General features: G+C 47.7%; 1 protein-coding gene across 1 annotated transcript in view; it reads right to left on the reverse strand.

Moving 5' to 3' along the window:
• LOC125507465 (disease resistance protein Pik-2-like) overlaps positions 1-16,563 on the reverse strand; it is a 40,314-nt gene extending 23,751 nt beyond the window's left edge. The window contains exons 1-5 of the mRNA XM_048672038.1: positions 16,296-16,563; positions 16,115-16,180; positions 15,875-16,020; positions 15,583-15,779; positions 14,141-14,393 (exon numbers count right to left, since the gene is read on the reverse strand). Coding sequence (XP_048527995.1) covers positions 14,141-14,393; positions 15,583-15,761 — 432 coding nt within the window. The 5' untranslated portion in view covers positions 15,762-15,779; positions 15,875-16,020; positions 16,115-16,180; positions 16,296-16,563. The remainder of the gene's footprint in view (positions 1-14,140; positions 14,394-15,582; positions 15,780-15,874; positions 16,021-16,114; positions 16,181-16,295) is intronic.
• Positions 16,564-19,511: the final 2,948 nt, after the last annotated feature.

Consider the following 19,511-nt stretch of genomic DNA (forward strand, 5'->3'; position numbering starts at 1 on the left):
TTACATTGATGAATTAGAGCTAGTTCTGTGTCACCCTATGTTATGACTGTTACATGATGAACCGCATCCAGCATAATTATCCATCACTGATCCGGTGCCTACGAGTTTTCCATATACTGGTTTACGCTTATTTACTTTCCCGCTGCTACTGTTACAATCACTACAAAATACTAAAAAAATTACTTTTGTTGTCTTTACTTTTGTTGCCGCTACCCCCACTATCATATTACTTTGCTACTAAACACATTGCTGCAGATACTAAGTTTCCAGGTGTGGTTGAATTGACAACTCAGCTTCTGATACTTGAGAATATTCTTTGGCTCCCCTTTTGTCGAATCAATAAATTTGGGTTGAATACTCTACCCTCAAAAGCTGTTGCGATCCCCTATACTTGTGGGTTAATTCAGGTAGCCCAATCCTTTTGAGGCAAAGGACAGGCCAAAACGGTCTCTTTTGATAGGCAAACCGTTCTTGAGGGTACACTGTAACGCCCAGATAATTAGGCTACAGTAAAACTCTCCTAATGATGCCATGTCATCTATGATTACTATTGCTAATCTCTTGCTAGTTCAAAACTCGTTCAAAAGTCAAATGCAAAATATGTCAAACAACAAAAGTTTTCAAAAGTTGAAACAAAAATGTTCGGTAGGTGCCAAATATTGCACTGGTCAGTAGTGTGGAGAAAACATTTTTTAGAAAGTGCCTAAATGTTTTAAAATGTAAATAAATAAAGAAAAGAAAATGCAAAAAATAGAAAAACCAAAACTAAAAAAGGGAAAACAGAAACCCCCCTGGGCCGAGTGGCCCAGCTAGCAGGCCGACCCAACTGGGGCACAACCAACCAGCCGGCCCACCCCGCTGCCATAACCTCCCCCACTCCCCCAAACCCTAACCGACACTCTCACTTTCCCCCACTCGCTCACTCCCTCTCCCCCACCACTCTCGATCCCATCTGGATCGGGGGGGGGGGGACAGACCACGCTGCCGCCGCCGATTCCTGTCGCTGGAGCTCAACCCCGACGCCGTGCCGCCTCCCCGTGACCGTCGCTGAGGGAGTCCTGGATTAGGGGGTCTTCGGACAGCCGAACTATATCCTTTGGCTGGACTGTTGGACTATGAAGATACGAGATTGAAGACTTCGTCCCGTGTCCGGATGGGACTCTACTTGGCATGGAAGGCAAGCTAGGCAATACGGATATGTATATCTCCTCCTTTGTAACCGACCTTGTGTAACCCTAGCCCCCTTCGGTGTCTATATAAACCGGAGGGTTTTAGTCCGTAGGACAACATACAATCATACCATAGGCTAGCTTCTAGGGTTTAGCCTCTCTGATCTCGTGGTAGACCAACTCTTGTAATACTCATATCATCAAGAACAATCAAGCAGGACGTAGGGTATTACCTCCATCAAGAGGGCCCGAACCTGGGTAAACATCGTGTCCCCTGCCTCCTGTTACCATCAGCCTTAGACGCACAGTTCAGGTCCCCCTTCCCGAGATCCACCGGTTTTGACACCGACATTGGTGCTTTCATTGAGAGTTCCACTGTGTCGTCATCATAAGGAAGATGGCTCGCCTTGTTGTCAAGGACACCATCACCTCTAGGGGAGCCCTGGCTGTAGGCCAAACTCTCTGACTAGGCGGCTTCGTCATGACCGCCCGCTCGGCCGCTGCGCCGACGATGACCTCTCGTGTCATCGAAAATAGCCTCCACATCGGCTCAAAATTTGCCGAGCAGATGGATCCAATGGAGCTCTCCTCTTTGAACGGGCTCTTGGATCGCATTGCCACTTTGGGAGTCACTACGGACTACGATAGGATCAGGCTTAAACCCGACCAAAGGGAGATTAACTCTCCGCCGGTCACCCATCAAATAGCGGTGGTGGAGGAGCAATGCGGCGATTCTCCCTCTATCCTGAGGACGAACTATGTCCGGATTCCTGAGCTCTCTGAACAGGACACGCGCTCGCGGGAGGACGCCGCCCTAAGCCTCAATCCAGAATTAGGCCGCATACCAAACCCGCAGGGCAATATCCTGGAGCCCGAACTTCCAAGATTGGAAACTCCCCTGCCCCGGGATCACAGATTGGGTCTGGACTTAAATCCACCCACCCACCCAGATACAAACTATCTTTCCCATATCAGGCAAGCGTCCCAAGAGACAGTACATCACTATTGGGCCAGATTCCTCCTTGTAATGAACAAGGTCAAGGACAGTAACGAGGAAGATGCAATTTTGTTATTTTGCAACAATTGCACGGACAAGGGAGTCCTCAACGCCATACGTCGTCGTGACGTAGCACACTTCGCTGACTTGGCGGACATAGTACGGAAATACTGTGCGATGGAAAGTGCCTGGAAAACCCACACGCAATTTTGGGATAATCCGGCTCTGACAAAACCCCTAGTCCGAACTAAAAGGGTGCACTCTTATAAGTCGCCCGACTCAATTACAAAGAAGCAAAAGCCCACTACAGGGCGTGGAACCGTATTGGCGGGATGGCTCAATGGACCCTGCAAAATCCATTGTACAACGGATACCATATCAACACACAGCCTTAGAGAATGTTGGGTACTCCGGCAGGTGGCCAAAAGCGGTGAGGATCTTCTCACCCAAAATACCTCAGAGCACCTCCCCACGGATAACAACACAGTATTAACGGTCTTCGAGACCTTCGCCTCAAATAATAGGCGTAAGCGAGCACCCCGTGGCCTTGCCGAAGTCTGCCACGTGGCAGCAATAAATCCATGGAGCGACACGGCTATCACCTTTAACGCCAGTGACGAACCTAAATTCCAAACAGACCGAGCACCAGCCGCTTTTGTCCTCAGTCCAATTGTGGATGGCTTTCGGCTCACTAAGGTGCTCATGGATGGCGGCAGCGGATTAAACCTCATCTATGAGGAAACTCTCCAGAAAATGGACATAGATAGCAACCGTATTGAACAAAGCAGTACGACCTTCCGAGGAATCATCCCTAGTCGGGGGGCAAGTTGCGCTGGGAAAATCACACGTGATGTGGTATTCGGCACTCCGGAGAATTACAGGTCCAAAGAAATTACATTCCAAGTGGCCCCGTTCAGTAGCGGATACCACGCCCTTCTAGGGCGGGAGGCATTCACGATTTTTCAAGCCATACCCCATTACGGGTACATGAAGCTCAAAATGCCCGGACCCAAGGGAATTATCACTCTAGCTAGTGATCCGGACATAGCACTCCGCGCCGAGAACAAGACAGCCGCACTAGCCCTCGAGGCATTATCCGAAGCCCTTGTGGCGGAGGAGTTAACCACGCTGCGCTCCACGTTGGACAGGGACGACGTGATACTAGAGAAAAGATCCAAGTCCACCTCCTTTAAACCAGCGGACGAAATAGTTAAATTCCATGTCCATCCAACGGACCCTGCAAAAACAGCATCCATTGGGGCACAGTTAGACCCCGCTGTAGACGCCGCACTACGGGAGTTTCTGCGCGAGAATTGGGACATATTCGCCTGGCATCCTTCAGACATGCCAGGAATCCCACGTAGATTGGCCGATCATAGCCTTAATATTCTAAAAGGATTCAAGCCGGTCAAGCAGACTCTTCGGTGTTTCTCTGAACCCAAGCGACAAGCCATGGGAGAGGAGCTGGCCAAACTACTGGAAGACAGATTCATTAAAGAAATAAAACACCCGGATTGGCTAGCAAACCTGGTGATGGTACCAAAGAAGGACAAATCCTGGCGCCTATGTGTCGACTTCAAAGACCTTAACAAGGCTTGACCAAAGGATCCCTTCCCACTCCCTCGCATCGATCAAATCATCGACGCTACCGCAGGACACGAATCATTGTGCTTCCTCGACGCATACTCCGGTTACCACCAGATTAAAATGGCGGAGTCTGATCAAGCCGCAACAGCATTTATAACACCATACGGCCCCTTCTGCTTTAACACAATGCCCTTTGGGCTCAAAAATGCCGGCGCAACATATCAGCGCACGATCCAGACATGTCTGGAAAAGCAGACCGGTAAGACTGTGGAGGCATAGGTAGACAATGTGGTCATTAAAACCAGACACATCGACTCTTTAATAGACGACTTGAGGCTCACGTTCACCAATCTCCGAACATTCGACTTTAAGCTCAATCCGGAAAAATGCGTCTTCGGCGTTCCCGCCGGAACCTGGGCTTCATCGTCTCCAGTAGAGGAATTGAAGCAAAGCTGACTAAAATCTGAGCTCTGTCATAGTTAGCTATCCCAACTGACCTCAAGCAAATCCAGAAATTGACTGGATGCGTGGCGGCTTTAAGCCGCTTTATCTCCCAATTAGGAGAAAAGACACTTCCCCTTTATCGCCTTCTTAGGCGCGCCGAACACTTCGAGTGGACGCAGCCACGGCCGGACTGGAAGAAATTAAAGCCATCCTGGCCGCCAACCCAATCCTGGCCGCGCCAACTGTTGGTGAACCAATGCTATTATATATAGCGTCAACTCACCAAGTTGTAAGTGTAGTGCTCGTCGTCGAACGAGAGACGGACGGACATAAATTTCCGCTTCAAAAGCTGGTGTATTATGTATCCACCGTCCTCACTCCATGCAAATCACGGTACCAACATTACCAAAAGATAGCATACGCGGTATTTATGGCATCCCAGAAATTACGACACTACTTTCAAGAGTGTTCGATCACGGTGGCATCCGAAGTACCAATCAATGACATAATAAACAACCGTGATGCCACATGCCGGATTGCCCAATGGGCCATTGAGCTCCTCCCATCCGACATAACATATAAGCCACGACGAGCCATTAAGTCGCAAGTACTGGCCGATTTCGTAGCCAAATGGACAGAATCCAAACTCCCTAAAGAGTACGGCGCATACTCCAATTGGATCATGCACTTCGATGGCTCTAAAATGCTGGCTGGTCTAGGGGCTGGCGTCGTCCTGACGTCCCCCACCGGAGACACGGTGCAATACGTGCTCCAAATACTATATACGGACTCCAATAACGCAGCCGAATACGAGGCCCTACTACATGGCCTCCGGATGGCAGTCTCCATGGGCATCCAACGCCTAGAGGTGCGTGGGGACTCGAACCTCGCAATATCCCAAATAAATGGAGACTTCGATGCCAAGGATCCGAAAATGGCGATATCGCAACGCCGTCCTCAAAATGTCAGCCCAGTTCGAGGGGCTGGAATTCCACCACGTGGGTCGGGAAAACAACAAGGCAGCGGACATCCTAGCTCATATCGGCGCTAAATGCGACCCTGTCCCACCAAACATCTTCCTGGAAAGACTGTTTAGACTATCCGTGGTATGGGAAGGGGACACCGGCAAAATTAATCCGGACCCGACGACAACCCCAGATACCGAATACTCTGACACAATCGGAGGCTCTGCCACCAAAATAACACCTTCATCCCATGTGATAATGGCCGTCATTGCCCCGTGGACAGTACCATTCCTGGCCTACCTAACTAGACAGGAATTACCCGAGGACCAAAATGAGGCTAGCTGCATAGTGCGGCGATCTAAAGCCTACAACGTGTTGGGGAACGTAGCATAAATTCAAAATTTTCCTACGTGTCACCAAGATCTATCTATGGAGTCATCTAGCAATGAGGGAGGAGTGAATCTACATACCCTTGTAGATCGCGCGCGGAAGCGTTCAAGAGAACGGGGTTGATGGAGTCGTACTCGTCGTGATCCAAATCACCGATGATCCTAGCGCCGAACGGACGGCACCTCCGCGTTCAACACACGTACGGAGCAGCGACGTCTCCTCCTTCTTGATCCAGCAAGGGGGGAGGAGAGGTTGATGGAGATCCAGCAGCACGACGGCGTGGTGGTGGAAGCAGCGGGATGCCAACAGGGCTTCGCCAAGCGCTGCGGGAGGAGGAAGATGTGTCATGGGAGGGAGAGGGAGGCGCCAGGCCTTAGATCTGGTTGCCCTCCCTTCCCCCCACTATATATAGGGCCAAGGGAGAGGGGGAGGGCACAGCCTTGCCCCTTCCTCCAAGGAAGGGTGCGGCCAAGGGGGGGGAGGAGTCCATCCTCCCCAAGGCACCTCGGAGGTGCCTTCCCCCTTTAGGACTCTCCCCTTTTCCTCTTCTCTTGGTGCATGGGCCTCTTGGGGCTGGTGCCCTTGGCCCATATAGGCCAAGGCGCACCCCCTACAGCCCATGTGGCCCCAACCCGGTGGACCCCCGGGACCCTTCCGGTGGTCCCGGTACAATACCGGTGACCCCGAAACTTGTCCCGATGGCCGAAATAGCACTTCCTATATATAATTCTTTACCTCCGGACCATTCCGGAACTCCTCATGACGTCCGGGATCTCATCCGGGACTCCGAACAACTTTCGGGTTACCGCATACAAATATCTCTATAACCCTAGCGTCACCGAACCTTAAGTGTGTAGACCCTACGGGTTCGGGAGACATGCAGACATGACCCAGATGACTCTCCGATCAATAACCAACAACGGGATCTGGATACCCATGTTGGCTCCCACATGTTCCACGATGATCTCATCGGATGAACCACGATGTCAAGGACTTAATCAATCCCGTATATAATTCCCTTTGTCTAGCGGTACGATACTTGCCCGAGATTCGATCGTCGGTATCCCGATACCTTGTTCAATCTCGTTACCGGCAAGTCTCTTTACTCGTTCCGTAACACATCATCCCGTGATCAACTCCTCGATCACATTGTGCACATTATGATGATGTCCTACCGAGTGGGCCTAGAGATACCTCTCCGTTTACACGGAGTGACAAATCCCAGTCTCGATTCGTGCCAACCCAACAGACACTTTCGGAGATACCTGTAGTGTACCTTTATAGCCACCCAGTTACGTTGTGACGTTTGGCACACCCAAAGCACTCCTACGGTATCCGGGAGTTGCACAATCTCATGGTCTAAGGAAATGATACTTGACATTAGAAAAGCTTTAGCATACGAACTACATGATCTTGTGCTAGGCTTAGGATTGGGTCTTGTCCATCACATCATTCTCCTAATGATGTGATCCCGTTATCAATGACATCCAATGTCCATGGTCAGGAAACCGTAACCATCTATTGATCAACGAGCTAGTCAGCTAGAGGCTTACTAGGGACATGGTGTTGTCTATGTATCCACACATGTATCTGAGTTTCCTATCAATACAATTATAGCATGGATAATAAATGATTATCATGAACAAGGAAATATAATAACAATCAATTTATTATTGCCTCTAGGGCATATTTCCAACAGTCTCCCACTTGCACTAGAGTCAATAATCTAGTTCACATCGCCATGTGATTAACACTCAAGGTCACATCCCCATGTGACTAACACCCAAAGAGTTTACTAGAGTCAATAATCTAGTTCACATTACCATGTGATTAACACTCGATGAGTTCTGGGTTTGATCATGTTATGCTTGTGAGAGATGTTATAGTCAACGGGTCTGAATCTTTCAGATCCGTATGTACTTCGCAAATCTCTATGTCATCTTGTAGATGCAGCTACTACGCTATATTTGGAGCTATTTCAAATAACTATTCTACATGGAGCTATTCTAAATTGTTGCTCCATTATACGTATCCGGTATCTCTACTCAGAGCTATCCGGATAGGTGTTAAGCTTGCATCGACGTAACCCTTTACGACGAACTCTTTTACCACCTCCATAATCGAGAAAATTCCTTAGTCCACTAGTTACTAAGGATAACTTTGACCGCTGTCCTGTGATCCATTCTTGGATCACTCTTGTACCCCTTGACTGACTCAAGGCAAGGCACACTTCAGGTGCGGTACACAGCATAGCATACTGTAGAGAGCCTATGATAAAAGCATAGGGGACGACCTTCGTCCTTACTCTTTCTTCTGCCATGGTCGAGCTTTAAGTCTTAACTTCATACCTTACAACTCAGGCAAGAACTCCTTCTTTGACTGATCCATCTTGAACACCTTCAAGATCATGTCAAGGTATGTGCTCATTTGAAAGTACCATTAAGCGTTTTGATCTATTCTTATAGATCTTGATGCTCAATGTTCAAGTAGCTTAATCCAGGCTTTCCATTGAAAAACACTTTCCAAATAACCCTATATGCTTTCCAGAAATTCTACGTCATTTCTGATCAACAATATGTCAACAACATATATTCATCAGAAATTCTATAGTGCTCCCACTCACTTCTTTGGAAATACAAGTTTCTCATAAACTTTGTATACACCAAAATCTTTGATCATCATTAAAGCGTATATTCCAACTCCGAGATGCTTACTCCAGTCCTTAGAAGGATTGCTAGAGCTTTGCATACTTATTAGCATCTTTCAGGATTGACAAAACCTTCCGGTTTGTATCACATACGACCTTTCCTCAAAAAATGTCGAGGAAACAATGTTTTGACATCCTATCTGCAAGATTTCATAAATAATGCAGTAATCGCTAATATAATTCCAACAGACTCTTAGCATCGCTACGAGTGAGAAAGTCTCATCGCAGTCAACTCCTTGAACTTGTCAGAAAACATCTTAACGACAAGTCGAGCTTTCTTAATGGTGACATTTACCATCATTGTCCGTCTTCCTTTTAAAATCCATCTGTACTCAATAGCCCTACGACCATCGAGCTGTTCTACCAAAGTCTACACTTTGTTTTCATACATGGATCCTCTCTCGGATTTTATGGCCTCGAGCCATTTATCGGAATCCAGGCCCACCATCGCTTCTCCATAGCTCGTAGGTTCATTGTTGTCTAGCAACATGACTTCCAAGACAGGATTACGTACCACTCTGAAGTAGTACACATCCTTGTCATCCCACGAGGTTTGGTAGTGACTTGATCTGAAGTTTCATGATCACTATCATAAGCTTCCACTTCAATCGGTGTAGGTGCCACAGGAACAACTTCCTGTGCCCTGCCACATACTAGTTGAAGAGACGGTTCAATAACCTCATCAATACTCCACCATCCTCCCACTCAATTCTTTTGAGAGAAACTTTTCCTCGAGAAAGGACCCGATTCTAGAAACAATCCCTTATTGTTTTAGGATCTGAGACAGGAGGTATACCCAACTGTTTTGGGTGTCCTATGAGGATGCATTTAGCCGCTTTGGGTTCGAGCTTATCAGCCTGAAACTTTTTCACATAAGCGTCGCAGCCCCAAACCTTTAAGAAATGACAGCTTAGGTTTCTCTAAACCATAGTTCATACGGTGTCATCTCATTGGAATTACGTGACGCCCTTTTTAAAGTGAATGTGGTTGTCTCTAATGCCTAACCCATAAACTATCGTGGTAATTCGATAAGAGACATCATGGTATGCATCATATCCAATAGGGTGCAGTTATGATGTTCGGACACACCATCACACTATGGTGTTCCAGGCTGTATTAGTTGTGAAACAATTTCCACAATGTCTTAATTCTGTGCCAAACTCGTAATTCAGATATTCATCTCTATGATCATATCATAGATATTCTTGTCACGACGATCTTTCAACTTCACCCTGAAATTACTTGAACCTTTCAATAATTCAGACTCGTGATTCATCAAGTAAATATACTCAACATCTACTCAAATCATCTGTGAAGTAAGAACATAACGATATCCACTACATGCCTCAGCACTCATTGGACTGCACACATCAAAATGTATTACTTCCAACAAGTTGCTTTCTAGTTCCGTTTTACTGAAAACGAGGCTTTCAGTCATCTTTCCCATGTGGTATGATTTGCATGTCTCAAGTGATTCAAAATCAAGTGAGTCCAAACGATCCATCTGTATAGAGTTTCTTCATGCATATCTACCAACAAACATGGTTCGCATGTCTCAAACTTTTCAAAAATGAGTGAGTCCAAAGATCCATCAACATGGAGCCTCTTCATGCGTTTTATACCGATATGACTTAAGTGGCAGTGCCACAAGTAGGTGGTACTATCATTACTATCTTATATCTTTTGGCATGAACATGTGTATGACTATGATCGAGATTCAATGAACCATTCATTTTAGGTGCAAGACCATTGAAGGTATTATTCAAATAAACAGAGTAACCATTATTCTCCTTAAATGAATAACCGTGTTGCGATAGACGTAATCCAATCATGTCTATGCTCAACGCAAACACCAATCTCGATGGTAGAGGGAGCGTACGATGCTTGATCATATCAACATTGGAAACACTTCCAACACATATCGTCAGCTAACCTTTAGCTAGTCTCCGTTTATTCCGTAGCTTTTATTTCGAGTTACTAACACTTAGCAACCGAACCGGTATCTAATACCCTGGTGCTACTAGGAGTACTAGTAAAGTACACATTAACATAATGTATATCAAATATACTTCTATCGACCTTGCCAGCCTTCTTATCTACCAAGTATCTAGGGTAATTCTGCTCCCGTGGCTGTTCCCTTTATTACAGAAGCACTTAGTCTCGGGTTTGGGTTCAACCTTGGGTTTCTTCACTAGAGCAGCAGCTGATTTGCCGTTTCATGAAGTATCCCTTCTTGCCCTTGCCCTTCTTAAAACTAGTGGTTTCACTAACCATCAACAATTGATGCTCCTTCTTGATTTCTACTTTCGTGGTGTCAAACATCGCGAATATCTCAAGGATCATCATATATGTCCCCGATACATTATAGTTCATCACGAAGCTCTAGCAGCTTGGTGGTAATGACTTCGGAGAAACATCACTATCTCATCTGGAAGATCAACTCCCACTCGATTCAAATGATTGTTGTACTCAGACAATCTGAGCACAAGCTCAACAATTGAGCTTTTCTCCTTAGTTTCTAGGCTAAGAAAATTGTCGGAGGTCTTATACCTCTTGACGTGGGCACGAGCCTGAAATCCCAATTTCAGCCCTCGAAACATCTCATATGTTTCGCGACGTTTCAAAACCGTCTTCGGTGCCTCAACTCTAAACCGTTTAACTGAACTATCACGTAGTTATCAAAATGTGTATGTCAGATGTTCGCAACATCCACAGACGATGTTCGAGGTTCAGCAAACTGAGCGTTGCATTAAGGACATAAGCCTTCTATGAAGCAATGAGGACAATCCTTAGTTTACGGACCTAGTCCGCATAATTCTACTATCAACTTTCAACGAAATTTTCTCTAGGAACATATCTAAACAGTAGAACTAAAGCGCGAGCTACGACATAATTTGCAAAATCCTTTTGACTATGTTCAGGATAAACAAGTTCATCTTATGAACTCCCACTCAGATAGACATCCCTCTAGTCATCTAAGTGATTACATGATCCGAGTCAACTAGGCCGTGTCCGATCATCACGTGAGACGGACTAGTCAACCTCAGTGAACATCTTCATGTTGATCGTATCTTCTATACGACTCATGCTCGACCTTTCGGTCTTCTGTGTTCCGAGGCCATGTCTGTACATGCTAGGCTCGTCAAGTCAACCTAAGTGTTTGCATGTGTAAATCTGTCTTACACCTGTTGTATGTGAACGTTGGAATCTATCACACCCGATCATCACGTGGTGCTTAGAAACGAACGAACTGTCGCAACGGTGCACAGTTAGGGGGGACACTTTCTTGAAATTATTATGTGGGATCATCTTATTTACTACCGTCTTTCTAAGCAAATAAGATGTATAAACATGATAAACATCACATGCAATCAAATAGTGACATGATATGGCCAATATCATATTGCTCCTTTTGATCTCCATCTTCGGGGCTCCATGATCATCATCGTCACCAGCATGACACCGTGATCTCCATCATCATGATCTCCATCATTGTGTCTCCATGAAGTTGTCTCGCCAACTATTACTTCTACTACTACAACTAACGGTTAGCAATAAAGTAAAGTAATTACATGACGTTTATGTTGACACGCAGGTCATAAATAAATTAAGACAACTCCTATGGCTCCTGCCGGTTGTCATACTCATCGACATGCAAGTCGTGATTCCTATTACAAGAACATGATCATCTCATACATCACATATATCATTCATCACATCCTTTGGCCATTTCACATCACATAGCATACCCTGCAAAAACAAGTTAGACGTCCTCTAATTGTTGTTTGCATGTTTTACGTGGCTGCTATGGGTTTCTAGCAAGAACGTTTCTTACCTACGCAAAGACCAGAACATGATATGCCAATTGCTATTTACCCTTCATAAGGACCCTTTTCGTCGAATCCGATCCGACTAAAGTAGGAGAGACAGACACCCGCTAGCCACCTTATGCAACTAGTGCATGTCAGTCGGTGGAACCAGTCTCACGTAAGAGTACGTGTAAGGTCGGTTCGGGCCACTTCATCCCACGATGCCGCCGAATCAGGATAAGACTAGTAACGGCAAGCATATTGAACAAAATCAACGCCCACAACTACTTTGTGTTCTACTCGTGCATAGAAATTACGCATAGACCTAGCTCATGATGCCACTGTTGGGGAACGTAGCATAAATTCAAAATTTTCCTACGTGTCACCAAGATCTATCTATGGAGTCATCTACCAACGAGGGAGGAGTGAATCTACATACCCTTGTAGATCGCGTGCGGAAGCGTTCAAGAGAACGGGGTTGATGGAGTCGTACTCGTCGTGATCCAAATCACCGATGATCCTAGCGCCGAACGGACGGCACCTCCGCGTTCAACACACGTACGGAGCAGCGACGTCTCCTCCTTCTTGATACAGCAAGGGGGGAGGAGAGTTTGATGGGGATCCAGTAGCACGACAGCGTGGTGGTGGAAGCAGCGGGATTCCAACAGGGCTTCGCCAAGCGCTGCGGGAGGAGGAAGATGTGTCGTGGGAGGGAGAGGGAGGCGCCAGGCCTTAGATCTGGTTGCCCTCCCTTCCCCCCACTATATATAGGGCCAAGGGAGAGGGGGAGGGCGCAGCCTTGCCCCTTCCTCCAAGGAAGGGTGCGGCCAAGGGGGGGGAGGAGTCCATCCTCCCCAAGGCACCTCGGAGGTGCCTTCCCCCTTTAGGACTCTCCCCTTTTCCTCTTCTCTTGGCGCATGGGCCTCTTGGGGCTGGTGCCCTTGGCCCATATAGGCCAAGGCGCACCCCCTACAGCCCATGTGGCCCCCGGGGCAGGTGGCCCCACCCGGTGGACTCCCGGGACCCTTCCGGTGGTCCCGGTACAATACCGGTGACCCCGAAACTTGTCCCGATGGCCGAAATAGCACTTCCTATATATAATTCTTTACCTCCGGACCATTCCGGAACTCCTCGTGATGTCCGGGATCTCATCCGGGACTCCGAACAACTTTCGGGTTACCGCATACAAATATCTCTATAACCCTAGCGTCACCGAACCTTAAGTGTGTAGACCCTACGGGTTCGGGAGACATGCAGACATGACCGAGATGACTCTCCGGTCAATAACCAACAACGGGATCTGGATACCCATGTTGGCTCCCACATGTTCCACGATGATCTCATCGGATGAACCATGATGTCAAGGACTTAATCAATCCCGTATACAATTCCCTTTGTCTAGCGGTACGATACTTGCCCGAGATTCGGTCGTCGGTATCCCGATACCTTGTTCAATCTCGTTACCGGCAAGTCTCTTTACTCGTTCCGTAACACATCATCCCGTGATCAACTCCTTGATCACATTGTGCACATTATGATGATGTCCTACCGAGTGGGCCCAGAGATACCTCTCCGTTTACACGGAGTGACAAATCCCAGTCTCAATTCGTGCCAACCCAACAGACACTTTCGGAGATACCTGTAGTGTACCTTTATAGCCACCCAGTTACGTTGTGACATTTGGCACACCCAAAGCACTCCTACGGTATCCGGGAGTTGCACAATCTCATGGTCTAAGGAAATGATACTTGACATTAGAAAAGCTTTAGCATACGAACTACATGATCTTGTGCTAGGCTTAGGATTGGGTCTTGTCCATCACATCATTCTCCTAATGATGTGATCCCGTTATCAATGACATCCAATGTCCATGGTCAGGAAACCGTAACCATCTATTGATCAACGAGCTAGTCAGCTAGAGGCTTACTAGGGACATGGTGTTGTCTATGTATCCACACATGTATCTGAGTTTCCTATCAATACAATTATAGCATGGATAATAAATGATTATCATGAACAAGGAAATATAATAACAATCAATTTATTATTGCCTCTAGGGCATATTTCCAAACATCGAGCTTGTTCCTGCCACGCCTAGCAGCCACCTCCTGGAGTTGCTCCTTGATTTCCTTGATGGCGCCAGCTATTCGATGGTGATTCTTGCCCTTCTTGAACAAGTAGATCATCTTGTTCTTGAGCTCCTTGAATCTGCTGGTGTTGTCGTGAGGCTGCTGTATACCTTCGACACGTACGAGGAACTTGTCGACGACATCCTCCATGTTATAGGAGAGCTCTCTGACCTCGTCGGCCCAAAGCTTGACTTGCCTGGACATGAGCTGCTCTCCTCCCCCCGCGTCGCCTCCTCGAGCGGGGCGACCGGGGGCTCTCGTCGCCCCTCCCCGCCCCCCCCCCCCCCCCCCCCCCCCCCCCGCCGTCGGCCTGGGCCACCGGGCCTTTCCCGCGTGGTGCCGGCGGCGGCGGCCCCGGCCTTTCCCCCTCGCATGGCGCCTCGGCTCGGGCGGACAGCGGCCGTCGGGGGTGCTCCTCGGCGACAATGGATCCGGTGGCGGCGTGGCTCCCTGGGCAGCGCCGTGCTGGGTGGCGTGCGGGCGATGGCGCGGCCGCTTGGCGGCGGGGCGACGCGGTGGCTAGCGGCGGGCCTTCCCGGCCCAGATCTGGGCCCTTTTGGGCTCGAACTGGGTCTGCGCGGGCCTGGCCTGGTCTGCTTGGGGCGTCTCCGGCGGGTCGGGGGCGTGACTCGTACGGGGGGTGGTAGCGACGGTGGCTCGCGTTCTGCAGCGCGGCGACGGGGGCTTCGCGAGCCCGTTTCGGGCTCGGCTGGGCCGGGGGTGGCCCGGTTTGCCCCTGTGCTGCTTCCGGCCGGATCCTGCCGGGGGCGGTGGAGGATGTCCCCTCCCGCGAGGCCTGTTGATGTTGCCGCTCCTGGTTCCCGTTGCGTCGTCTTGTTTCCGTTCGTCCCGTTTCGTTTGCCATGGTGAGACGGCGATGGCAGACTGCTCGACCGTTGGTGGCGCAAGTTGGTGGGCGGTGTGTGTGGTGGCGCGTGATGGATCGTCTGGGGTCGTGGGTTGGTTGGTGTCGGGAGAAAATCCTTGTCGGCAGGGCCGGCACCGACGCGGTGACGCTCGTGGGCGCCGCCGTGCCTTCTCCTGAAGGGCGTCGGGCTTACCCTTCCACCTCACCCCTCGCGTACGGGGAAACCCTAGGACATGTCCCCGCAACAGCGTCGTCATCGTCGCGATCCTTCTTGAGGTGTTGTTTGGTATGCGGCGGTCTGAGTGCTTGAGCGTGGTGGTTATCCGGTGGGCGCGGCGGTTGCGGGTCCTTCATCTTTTTTGTATCCGTCGTTGTTGGCATTTCTTTTCTCTTCATTTATTTTTCTGTTTCTTTTGGGCTTGTTGTTGTTCGCCCCAGCGTTCCTGTATCGGTGTTGGGCTTTGGATATATAAAGCGGGGGGAAACCCTTTTTTGGAAAAAAAAAAGCTTGACTTGCCTGTCGAGCTGGTCCCGCGGCACCTCGCCAACCTTGATGAGGGCAGCGTGCATGCTCTCAAGCTCCTTCCAGAGGAACTCGACATCTTTTTTGACGCGCTTGTGCAAGTTGTACTCATCCATGAGCAGCTGGCCTAGCTTGGGGAGTAGGCTGCCCATGGCACCTGTGACGACCTCCATGACCGATCAGCTGGAAACCTGCAAATCGATGAATGTGGGGAGCTGTAATGCAATCCAAGCTCTAGAACCGAGTTGCCAAGCCAAAACTTTAGCTAGATTTGGACCAAGCTCACCTTTGGTGCTTCACGGCAGAGCAGAACACAGCGGGGGCGCCCTCGTCGGAGGTGACAAGGAAGCGGAAGCGGCGGCAGCGGCACACCAGAGGCCAGATGCGTCACTGGCTCACTGCTCCCGGGTTGGAAGAAGACGAATTTATAATCTAGCAAAGCAGCAGATTAACAAGAAGGTGCAGATTAACAAGAAGGTGTGGATGTGAGTAGAGCAGAACAGCAAGAAAGGTGAGACGAAGTTACCAGGTCGATCAGTGGATTCGATGCATCCTGCTCTGATTGACAGGGAACTTCATGATTCTTGCTACCCTGGATTCAAGATTCAACCAGCACAAATGGATGAGACTCTGAAGCAGGAGAATTGATCAGTTTTTAGATCCAAGCATTGCTACCTTAGCAGGGAACAAATCGACAGGAAACATACCTCCGCGGTAAACAAGGTCTCCCGGCAGGGGCGGAGCACTCACTGGAGGTTGGATGCATGCGGATGTATACCAGGCGACGCGACACAATGGACGAGATGAGGAGATGAGAATGAGGGGAAGGGGAGACGGAGGAGCAGAGGAAGAGCAACAACAGCAGTCAAGATAGATACGAATCCATCGGAATAGTACGTAATGCTTTTGGCTCATGTGTTTGTTCATCAGTGGACGATGCGTTGGATGTGGGACAAGGTAAAGAAGAAGGAAAGGGAGTGCTTTGGGTGGGTGGGTGGGCGTGGAAAGAAATGCAACGCTTGGTGGCCAGCATCATCGTCAATCACAAAGCACTACTGTACTAGAAGATGCACCGCTTGTGTTCTTTGGAATGCATTGCACGGATTTGGTTCATTTTTTGTTTGTTTGGGTCGACAAGATGTCGAAAATGTCAGGTTCTGTTCGGTTTGCCGTAGATGCGCCTAATGCAGGAACATTACATGAATACCATTTTGTTGGTAGCGGAAATATGTAGTTCAAACATAAAATTCATTTTACACGCACTATTTAAACATTAGCTCTTTTATTATCATTGTGGGTCCATGTATGGTCCACAAGATTAGTGGGTAGCTACGTGTTCACCTAATGATCTCGAAGATTCTGATGTCTCTGAAAAAAATCATAAATTGATCTGCATCTTTATGTTCTGGGATGTGGACTTGTTCTCCTGGCTTGCCAAAATCATAGCTCTCGCGTACCCCATCATATTTGTTCTCGATAATCATATTGTGCAAAATGACACAACATGTCATAAGGTGCCACAAAGTCTCTGATTCCCACATTATTTAGGGGTTGAATCGCCACATTGTTGCCGTTTGGATGATGCAAAGTAATCGGCATGTAGCGAATCAATCGCTAAGGGTAACTCCAATAGACCGATACATTTTGTCCGCCCGCATTTGTTTGTGTTCCTGCGGACAAAAAACATAGACGGGTGGGTGTCCGTTTTTTTGTCCATTTCGATCCATTTTGGGCCCAAATTTAGGCCGGGTTTGGGTCTGTCCGTACATGTTGTGGATGCCCGCAAAGTCCTTCCCTTGTCCTTCCCTGCCTGCCAGTCGCTCGCACACCATCGCCACTCCCATCATTCCTATCCCCAAAACCCTCCCTCCTAGAGTCATGGCTGACGGCCTGACGCGCCCAACCCCGCCGCCGCCGCCTCCTACCCGCCGTGGCCCCGAAGGAGCCGCAGACAAAAGAAGACCCCTCCACCACCACCGCTGCCACTGCCACTGAGGACACCAACGCCATCGCCGTTAAGGCCGCACAAACCGCCCTCCTCCTGCTGGGGTTCCTTGAGCCAGCCCTTCTCGGCACCGCCATGACGGGAGCTGGCACGTCAACATCACTGTCGATGTATGCTAACCTTCCCAGACACGACCCGACGACGCTTCTCCATCTCACCTCGGCACGGCTTGCCGGAAATGGGTAATGATGTGTTGGTCATCCCCGTGGTGTCCCCCATTGATATCAACGCCACACTTGTGACCAGGCGGTCTACCGGGACACTTGGGAAGCGCTCACGGGTTGTCTCCCCAGCCAACTTAACCGATGCCCGCAACTTGTATGGTGAATGCCGACCCCGATGCCGGACAACCCAAACTACTACTATGATCTCATGGAGGAGATGATCAATGTGGGCGGCCAGGGGATTGAGCTAAAGAAACTCAAGGACAATAGACCAAAGTCCAAGACAATGTTGACATCGAGGAAGAACCATTGTTTGGGGAGGAGTTATCTCATCAAGCCTGGTCACAAAGACAAAATATGAAATGACTTTTCACTAGTCCCGCCTCATTGGATAGATTTTTACATGGATGCCAAGATAACTTCATAGAGCAAAATAATAAAAATATACAAATATTCCACTACAGTAAGAGCATATCCAACATCAGACTAAAAAATGAGTTCAATACCTAAAAATTGAATCTCTTGGATTCTTTTTGCCACAAAAGGCTCCAATACCAGACCGGAAACTCCATGGCGACCAAAAATTTAAGTCACCTAAATTTGGTTATCCGATCTCTACCTAATGATAAAGATCTATTGACTGTCGCGGTACGTCATGAAAATTGCACCAGAAATTGCAAAATATTAGCGCCGCAGCGTGCCCGTTTTGTCTGGCCCATGTCCGGGCAGCCTGTTTTTTAAATTTCATTTTCTATTTCTATTTTTATTTTCCATTTTTCTTTCTTTCTAATTTAAATAATTTGGGACTTCAAAAAGGTTCCAATTTTTTTAAAATAAGGATCTTAAAATATTTTTTAAATAAATCATAAACTGTTTGTGAATTCAAAAAATGTTCGTGATTTTGTAAAAAAAATTGTTTGCTTATTCAAAAAATGTTTGAAATTTTGAAAACAAATGTTCGGGAAATAAAAAATGTTCATGATTTTTTTCAAAAGTTCGTGTATTAGAAACTGTTAATGGAATTTACGAAATTTCGCGAATTCAACAGGAATGGAAAATATCCTAAAAACTAAAAAAATTGATTTATAAAATATTCGCTGATTCAAAAAATGATCATGCATTTCAAAAATTACTTCTTAAATCTAATAAATATTCGTGAATTTCAAGAATTGTTCCACCAATTTCCAAAAAAATGTTTGTCAAATCTAGAAATGTTTGCCAATTCAAGAAACAGGTTCAGAATTTTCAAAAAATGTTTGCAAATAGTATAAAATGTTCATGAATTGTAAAAATTATTCTTGATTTTAGAAAATGTAAAAAAACATGTAAAAAGTGTTCATGAATTTGATTTTTTTTCATGATTTCAAATATGTGCATGAGTTTTAAAAAATATTCATGATTTCAAAAACTGTTTATGATTTAATGAAATGGAGAGTGAAAGTAAAGGGTAGAGGATAGAGGGTAGTAGTGGGCGGTATTACCGCGCTGCTCTACTTTACTACCGCTGTTTCACCTATGCATGCAATACCTAGCGGTAGTACCGCTGGTGGGAGTGATAGTACTGCCCCAGCTGGAGAACCATGGGCGAGAGGTCACAAGTGCCCAGACAAAGTGCCCATACATGTCATGGAAGAACTCCTGGAGGTCTTGCAGCTGGATGATCCGCCTGATCCGCAACACTTGTCGGATTCTAGCTCGGACGATGAAGCCATGCTACTCGCAAGTGACAGCCCCAACAAAACAGCAGTGAGACG

Source organism: Triticum urartu, chromosome 5 (genome assembly GCF_003073215.2).
Source record: "Triticum urartu cultivar G1812 chromosome 5, Tu2.1, whole genome shotgun sequence".
In the NCBI taxonomy this organism is placed as follows: Eukaryota; Viridiplantae; Streptophyta; class Magnoliopsida; order Poales; family Poaceae; genus Triticum; species Triticum urartu.